Below are 9,395 nucleotides of genomic sequence, written 5' to 3' on the forward strand. Positions count from 1 at the left end.
GTTTAGATATTTGTGTTGGAAAACGAGTTTTTTGCAGTGTTTAGTAGACTTGCGCTGGGTGATGATTTAGTTATTAAAGGGATAGCTCACCCAAAGATGTAAACTCTGTCAGTAATGACTCTCCCTCATGTTGTTCAACCCCGTAAGACTTTCGTTCATCTTCGGGACACAAATGAAGATATTTGTGATTAAATCTGAGAGCTGGATCACTCCTCTATAGGCTTCTATTGTAATTGAAAGTTAGACGGCCCAGAAAGTTATGAAAGACATCGTTAAAATAGTCCGAGTGACTACAGCGGCTCAACCTTAAGATTATCAAGCGGCGAGAATACTTTCTGTGCGCTAAAAACACACAAAAATAACGACTTTATTCAACTCTTCATGTTCTTCTGTGTGGGCCTCGAGTGAGTTCACGTAGTGTAACAGCGCAGCGCTTCTGTCGTACGCATAGACTGTAAAAAAGATGGACGACGGCCCTTCGCTCTCTTCCATTGGTCAGAAGTGAAGCCGCCAGTGTCCCGATACGGCGCTGACATCTTGGATCTTGAGTCTGCGCAGAAGCGATCTCGGCACCAGACCCGCGCAGTCGTGAGCCGGAAGTAAAGCCGTGAAATCAAGGCCCCGCCCTCACTCTCGCTGAATCAATCGCAACAACACGCTCCTGCACTTTTTTAAAATTAATTATAGAAATTTATATATTAAATCTCCTCAGTCCTCCGTAGATCCCGAAAAAAAGTCTGTTGGTGCTTCAGTGACAGAGAACCTGTCAATCACAGCTGTCAATCATGACGTCACACCCCCGCACGTCCGCACCAAATAACTAACTAAAAACAAACTTATTTTAAAAACAAACTCTTGAAATTACGTTAGCGTGATAAAAACTACCGTTAATGACAGAAACCATCTTTGAAAAAACGATATTTGAAGTGTAATTTAATTGTTTAGTTGGTCTCACGTGCCGTTGAATAACACGGGGAGGCGGGGCTTATGAGCTATACTGGGACCGGCCACCGGGGGGCGATCGAGACACTGGGTTTATGAGCTATACTGGGACCGGCCACCGGGGGGCGATCGAGACACTGGGTTTATGAGCTATACTGGGACCGGCCACCGGGGGGCGATCGAGACACTGGGTTTATGAGCTATACTGGGACCGGCCACCGGGGGGCGATCGAGACACTGGGTTTATGAGCTATACTGGGACCGGCCACCGGGGGGCGATCGAGGCACTGGGTTTATGAGCTATACTGGGACCGGCCACCGGGGGGCGATCGAGACACTGGGTTTATGAGCTATACTGGGACCGGCCACCGGGGGGCGATCGAGACACTGGGTTTATGAGCTATACTGGGACCGGCCACCGGGGGGCGATCGAGACACTGGGTTTATGAGCTATACTGGGACCGGCCACCGGGGGGCGATCGAGGCACTGGGTTTATGAGCTATACTGGGACCGGCCACCGGGGGGCGATCGAGACACTGGGTTTATGAGCTATACTGGGACCGGCCACCGGGGGGCGATCGAGACACTGGGTTTATGAGCTATACTGGGACCGGCCACCGGGGGCTGATCGAGACACTGGGTTTATGAGCTATACTGGGACCGGCCACCGGGGGGCGATCGAGACACTGGGCTTATGAGCTATACTGGGACCGGCCACCGGGGGGCGATCGAGACACTGGGTTTATGAGCTATACTGGGACCGGCCACCGGGGGGCGATCGAGACACTGGGTTTATGAGCTATACTGGGACCGGCCACCGGGGGGCGATCGAGACACTGGGTTTATGAGCTATACTGGGACCGGCCACCGGGGGGCGATCCAGACACTGGGTTTATGAGCTATACTGGGACCGGCCACCGGGGGGCGATCGAGGCACTGGGTTTATGAGCTATACTGGGACCGGCCACCGGGGGGCGATCGAGGCACTGGGTTTATGAGCTATACTGGGACCGGCCACCGGGGGGCGATCGAGGCACTGGGTTTATGAGCTATACTGGGACCGGCCACCGGGGGGCGATCGAGACACTGGGTTTATGAGCTATACTGGGACCGGCCACCGGGGGGTGATCGAGGCACTGGGTTTATGAGCTATACTGGGACCGGCCACCGGGGGGCGATCGAGGCACTGGGTTTATGAGCTATACTGGGACCGGCCACCGGGGGGCGATCGAGGCACTGGGTTTATGAGCTATACTGGGACCGGCCACCGGGGGGCGATCGAGGCACTGGGTTTATGAGCTATACTGGGACCGGCCACCGGGGGGCGATCGAGGCACTGGGTTTATGAGCTATACTGGGACCGGCCACCGGGGGGCAATCGAGACACTGGGTTTATGAGCTATACTGGGACCGGCCACCGGGGGGTGATCGAGGCACTGGGTTTATGAGCTATACTGGGACCGGCCACCGGGGGGCGATCGAGGCACTGGGTTTATGAGCTATACTGGGACCGGCCACCGGGGGGCGATCGAGGCACTGGGTTTATGAGCTATACTGGGACCGGCCACCGGGGGGCGATCGAGACACTGGGCTTATGAGCTATACTGGGACCGGCCACCGGGGGGCGATCGAGGCGCTTGGGCTTCACTTTTCAGGGCTTGTGCGGCACGCTTGGTTGTACGTCACACGTAGGCTCACTATTGGCCGACGGTGGTCATGTGTGTGTAATGTGTGTGACGTACGACAGAAGCGCTGCGCTGTTACACTACGAGAACTCACTCACAGAGAAGGAAATGAAGAGTTGAATAAAGTCGTTATTTTTGTGTGTTTTTTGCGCACAGAAAGTATTCTCGTCGCTTGATAATCTTAAGGTTGAGCCGCTGTAGTCACTCAGACTATTTTAATGATGTCTTTAATAACTTTCTGGGCCGGCCAGTTTCAATTACAATAGAAGCCTATGGAGGAGTGATCCAGCTCTCAGATTTAATCACAAATATCTTCATGTGTGTTTCAAAGATGAACGAAAGTCTTACGGGGTTGAACAACACGAGGGAGAGTCATTACTGACAGAGTTTACACTTGAGGGTGAGCTATCCCTTTAATAACACACTTCTCTAAACTCTGATGTTTAAGAGCGTGTTTATAAGACCCTCACACACTTCGGTTTGGTTGATCCTCGTGTGTGTGTGTGTGTGTGTGTGTGTTGCAGGGAGTGAAGGAGCACAAGTGTCGTATCTGCGGCCGTGAGTTTACGCTGCTGGCCAACATGAAGCGCCATGTTCTGATCCACACCAACATCCGGGCGTATCAGTGTCACCTGTGTTACAAGAGCTTCGTCCAGAAGCAGACGCTCAAGGCCCACATGATCGTCCACTCCGACATCAAGCCCTACAAGTGCAAGGTGTGTGTCAGAACCGTCCGCAACCAAAGCTAATATTACAACCCGAAACAAAAATATACTCAAGGTTTCTATTAAAGGGTTAGTTCACCCAAAAATGAAAATGATGTCATTAATGACTCTCCCTCATGTCTCCAAGCCCGTCAGACCTCCGTTCATCTTCAGAACACAGTTTAAGATATTTTAGATTTAGTCCGAGAGCTTTCTGTCCCTCCATTGGACATGTATGTACGGTATACTGTCCTTGTCCAGAAATGATGTTTTATTAACAAAGTTCGGGAGGAGCACGTTCAAATAATTGATCCAATTATCACATCATTCCAACCAGCTGTCGACCATCAGTAATCAACACGTCTATCCAATCAGCTCGAGTTGGAGACCTATATATACACACATTTGACTCACCAATGTTCTTCGACAGTTTTTCAGCATCCCTCCACCCCGTCTCCTCACACTCACCTGGTTACTACTTAAACCAGCAATACGGGGGAGTACTTTGGGTTCGGGCCAAATATCCGAGCCCGTATACAGCACGCCAAATATGCATACCATTTATTCTATCTAACTTATTTGTAAGTGTGAACTAGTGAAAGGAAATAAAGACATCATCAAAGTAGTCCATGTGACATCAGTGGGTTAGTTAGAGTGTTTTGAAGCCTCGAAAATACATTTTGGTCCATTTACAAATACATTTACAATGGAGGGACAGAAAGCTCTCGGACTAAATCTAAAATATCTTAAACTGTGTTCTGAAGATGAACGGAGGTCTGACGGGCTTGGAGCGACATGAGGGAGAGTCATTAATGACATCATTTTCATTTTTGGGTGAACTAACCCTTTAAGTTATGAATCCAGTTTGTAAATGTTTCTTTGGTGATGAGAACGTTGTGGAAACATTATTCAAACATTATGTGAACGTCTCTTTTGAATGACTGAAGATATTAAGTCTGAAAAATGAATCAGAATTAAGTGAGTTTGTGCTTAAAACAAGAACAAATGGAGTTAGAAACATAATCCTGTTTTAGTTGAATTGTTCATATTTCTGACTCCATTGGGATATTTGTTGTTGTTGTTTTAAACACAAACTCACTTCATTCTGATATATTTTTAATTAAGCAAAACTTAATATCTTCAGTCATTTTGCTTCTCTGGTATCTTGATTTAATAATATTTAGATATTGCAATCCAACGCTGCTTTCATAACCTCCCCAGCAAATAAAAATATACTTAAGGTTTCTATTACGTTATGAATCAACGTCCAGTTTTTAAAATGTTTATGTGAACGTTAAACATTCCATTGTGTCATTCTTCAAACATCATGGGAACGTTACTTTTGAATGTTCTCTGAAACAAGTAGCAACATTTAAAAAAAACATTAGATGAAAGTTCAAAATTATTATTTCAGACGCTTCATGAATAACAAATAAATAACATTTTGAGATCATCATCCTCTGGTGCTCTTTTGTAAAAAAAAAAAAAAAAAAAAAAAAAATTCTTGATCAGAATGGTACGAAAATTTGTAAAGTTTTTGGCACTTGTTGTGTGAACACACACAAATCACGGTCATGATCTGAACAGGTTTAATGGTCCTGAAAGCAACAGTCACACACACTTGTGCTGCTCGCGCTCAGAAATGACGCATTGGAAATGAATGAGAGTTTCCTCTAGTGGAAGCGTGTGGAACTGCAGCCGAACACACTCTCACTGAACGCTCGTTTACTGAGATCATATTTTAAACACAACTTGTTTAGATTTATGGCTTTGCTTTTCTCACAGTTTATGAAAATATATATTTCATATAAAAATTGAAAATTGTATTTTTGCACATTTTTCATAACAATAAACGTAAAATTCTATAACTTTTTGAAAGTTCACTTTTTAAAACTGTTGTCACTTCAGCAATAATCTGCCAAGTGTCCTCTTTGAGAAGAGATCAAACTTCAGTCTGTCGCTCTAAAGCGTTCAAGATTTACACAGTTAAAGTTGGACATTTAATTTTCAGGTCTATGCTCAAAAAGTGAATAAATGGATTATAAATACAGCGTAAATATAATTTAGTACCATAAAATCCCCTAAAAATACAAAATATGAAACAAAAAAACATGATCCAACTCATTAATTTCATCGAAGAAAAAAAAAGAATGGGTCATTTTGGACTCCACGTGAAGATGGAAGAAAGTTTCTCAGAGAAGCTTCTGCTGTCCTAGTGGAGTTACGTGAGGGATGGATGTGAAAGTGCATCAGTTCTTCAGTGAGTCTTGGTGACCTTGGTCTCGAACGCGCGTCCAAACGAAGAGCAGATTGTGTTTTGGCAGTTGAGTGTCTCCTCGTCTGTAGGAAGGATATTCGCTGCACAAACTGAGCGTGTAACAATGGCTCTCTCGTCCCCCGAGAACAAGCCCGAAAATAGATTTCATCTCGCTTTCTCTTGTGCTCAGGAGCTCTTCCTGTTTTCTCACGGTCCGTTCGGACAGTTTACAGTCCCTCTATCCTCCTGAAGGAAAGGAAAGGACCACCCTAATAAAAAAAGAATAAAGAGGAAGGACAGAGAAACGCTCATGCTGGATTCAGTCTCATTTAACTCTCTCTCTTTTGCCTTTCAAATATATGGAGTGAGCGGCTGCGGCCGGCGTGTTCATGAGCAAAACATCCACTTTTAATGATCATCAATACAATACAGCAATGAATCCCAGCTCTAGCACAACTCGTTCTGTTAGCAAAGCAACAATAAACAAAAAAATCAGATCATATTCATGTGAGAAATGCCAGTAACTCGACATATTCGTGTTCGTCTCGTTTTCCAGCACTAATAAACATTCTTAAATCAAGAGACATTTACTGGAGGAGAACATTGGCGGAAGATGTTAAGACTGGAAAATGAAGTGAGTTTGTGCTTAAAACAAGAACAAATATCTGCCAGAAATGTTTCAAAAATCTATGTTTTGATATTTGTACCGGAAAACAAGACAAAAACACTGTTAGAGGTTGAAACGTCAAACACGTTTCACATCGAGATTCTAATCGACTGGATTTCTCCCACAAAATTTCACAGAGCAACTAAAAATCTGCGTGAAAGAAAATATGAATCTTTCTCCAGTGCATTATTGTCCTGATCAGCGATGAAAGCAATGCCACATGTTCTGAATATCCGCCAGGTTATCATTACTAGTGCTTGCTCAGGTCACAGATATCTATATCTGAATAGTTGCTCTCTTTACAGCTGTGTGGAAAGGAGTTTAACAGAATGCATAATCTGATGGGCCACATGCACTTGCATTCTGACAGCAAACCCTTCAAATGTCTTTACTGCGCCAGCAAGTTCACGCTGAAGGGAAACCTGACCCGCCACATGAAGGTCAAGCACGGGGTCATGGACCGGGGACTGGACGCTCGGGGTGAGTCCACTGCAAAGAAATTATTATTGGTTTAACTTTTTAAAAAAGTATGTTTTTCCTGGTTGCCTTAAAATTTTAAGTTCATTGACATTAAAAAAATTGAGTTAATACAAAGAAGGAGTTTGGTTCAATCAACAGAATCTCAAAATATTACGTTATCTGAACCACCTTAATTAACTAAGTTGATTTGACAAAAGAAAAAAAGAAAGTAGCATTTTCATACACCGCAAAAAAAAAAAAAATGCTTTTCTTACTTAGTATTTTTTTCTAAAGTAGTAAAATGCCATAAGATATTAAGTCTTGTTTGGTGGGGAAATAAATAAAAATAAAGTGAGTTTTTGCTTAAAACAAGCAAAATGATCTGCCAAATAATCTTGTTTCTGTTTGAGTTAACATTATTTTTCTGACCCCATTGGCAGATCATTTAGCTTGTTTGAAGCAAAAACTCACTTTATTTTGATTTATTTCCCCAGAAAACAAGACATAATATCTTATGGCATGCTACTCATCTAGTAAATGCATCTTGATTTAAGAATTTTTGGATATTTGGACTGGAAACAAGACAAAAATACTAAGTAAGAAAAGCATTTTTTTGCGAAGTTCATTGAAATAAAAAAAAATTGAGTTAATACAAAGAAGGAGATTGGTTCAATCAACAGAATCTCAAAATATTACGTTATTTGAACCACATTAATTAACTAAGTTGATTTGACAAAAGAAAAAAACTTGTGATAACAAATATTTTGGGTTTTCTGTTAAAAAAAAAAATAGATAAACATTCTTAAAGCAAGATACATGAGAAGCAAAATGACTTTCCCAGCGAGCAGGGAACGCTCTCTCAAAGTTCTGCACAATCTGGACTTTGTTAAAAAGCGTTATTTGAGAACAAAGTAACATTCTCATTCACTGCAAAAAAATGCTTTTCTTACTTATTTTTTTGTCTTGTTTCCAGTCCAAATATCTAAAAACTCTTAAATCAAGATGCATTTAGATGAGTAAATTGAGATAAGATATTATGTCCTGTTTTCCGGGGGAATTGATCAAAATTAAGTGAGTTTTTGCTTAAAACAAGCTCAAATATCTGCCAATGGGGTCAGAAAAATAATCTTGTTTCTGTTTGAATTAACGTTATTTTTCTGACCCCATTGGCAGATCATTTTGCTTGTTTTAAGCAAAAACTCACTTAATTTTGATTAATTCCCCCGGAAAACAAGACTTAATATCTTATGTCATGCTACTCATCTAGTAAATGCATCTTGATTTAAGAATCTTTTGATATTTGGACTGGAAACAAGACACAAATACTAAGTAAGAACAGCATTTGTTTGCAGTGTATGTTTGAATAGTGATACAATGGAACGTTTTTTTAAATGTAACTTGTCTCTGAACATTCCGAGAACATTCAAAAGTAACATTCTCAGAGTGTTTGAAGAATGATACAATACGGAATGTTGTTGCTTCTTCTCCAGTAAATGTATCTTTTTAAGAATGTTTAGATGCTTTTTGCTGGAAGACGTGATTTTTGACAGATGTTGGTATGATAATGATGATGTTGTCGTCAGTGTTCAGGCGCCGGGGTCGTCTGTGTCTCTCCGGGCCGCTCCGGATCCTGTCCCGCATCACTCAGGACGAGCCCTTCGATCTGTCCCGGAAGAACCCGGATCCGAACCAGAACCCGATGAGCCTGTCTCCGTCTGACGGCGGGAGCTCCAGTCGGGACGAGGACGAGGACAGTGTGTACAGTCCTGATCTCTACGACAAGAAGAAGACACAACACACACACTTCTACAGCATTAAAGAGGACGATTTCTGAGACAAACACTGCAAAAATGCGTTTCTTACTCAGTAGTTTAGTCTTGTTTCCAGTCCAAATATCTAAAAAAGTCTTAAATCAAGATGCATTTACTAGATGAGTAAAACGCCATTAGATATTATGTCCTGTTTTCCGAAGAATTAATCAGAATTAAGTGAGTTGATGCTTAAAAAAAGCGAAATTATCTGCCAATGGAGTCAGAAAAATAATATTAACTCAAACAGAAACAGGATTATTTTTCTGACCCCATTGGCAGATCATTTTGCTTGTTTTAAGCAAAAACTCACTTTATTTTTTTTTATTTCCCCACCAAACAAGACTTAATATCTTATGGGATTTTACTCATCTAGTAAATGCATCTTGATTTAAGACTTTTTTTATATTTGGACTGGAAACGAGACTAAAATACTGAGTAAGAAACACATTTTCTGCAGTGCACACGCTGTGATGTTTTTAAATATTTTTTCATGTGAAAAATGTACAGAAATCTTTGCAAGTATCTTGATTTTCAGAAGAAGCGTAGCATGTTTAGTCTACTTGGTATCATAATGTACAATGAAATTAATATAATTGAGAGAAGAAACCTGATATATTTCTGATCATTAATGCTAATTGCCTTCAATGGAGGTGTAACTGCTTATAAATGTTCTGACTTTGATAAATTAATGATGACGAGTTCTGACAGCTTCATGATTTTGTATTTTTGCAGTGTGTAAACGCATGGATGATCATAAACGATTTCAATCGACCGCTGTGTGAATGCTGATCAATATTTATGTACAATAAATTTTTCAGACTTAATATCTTCAGTCATTTTGCTTCTTCTCCAGTAAATGTGTACAGGTG

The 9,395-nt window shown here is 41.9% G+C and overlaps 1 protein-coding gene across 3 annotated transcripts in view; it reads left to right on the forward strand.

Moving 5' to 3' along the window:
- Window positions 1-8,596, forward strand: part of znf366 (zinc finger protein 366) — a 17,747-nt gene extending 9,151 nt beyond the window's left edge. Inside the window, exons 3-5 of one of the 3 annotated variants that reach the window (XM_056241938.1) lie at window positions 3,153-3,344; window positions 6,562-6,736; window positions 8,299-8,596. In XM_056241938.1, coding sequence (XP_056097913.1) covers window positions 3,153-3,344; window positions 6,562-6,736; window positions 8,299-8,549 — 618 coding nt within the window. In that variant the 3' untranslated portion in view covers window positions 8,550-8,596. The remainder of the gene's footprint in view (window positions 1-3,152; window positions 3,345-6,561; window positions 6,737-8,298) is intronic. The other 2 variants (XM_056241939.1, XM_056241940.1) reach the window with 2 other exon arrangements.
- The last annotated feature ends 799 nt before the right edge of the window (window positions 8,597-9,395 follow it).

This window comes from Rhinichthys klamathensis, unplaced genomic scaffold (assembly GCF_029890125.1).
Source record: "Rhinichthys klamathensis goyatoka isolate OS25496 unplaced genomic scaffold, OSU_Roscu_1.1 h1tg000685l_1, whole genome shotgun sequence".
NCBI classification, from domain to species: Eukaryota; Metazoa; Chordata; class Actinopteri; order Cypriniformes; family Leuciscidae; genus Rhinichthys; species Rhinichthys klamathensis.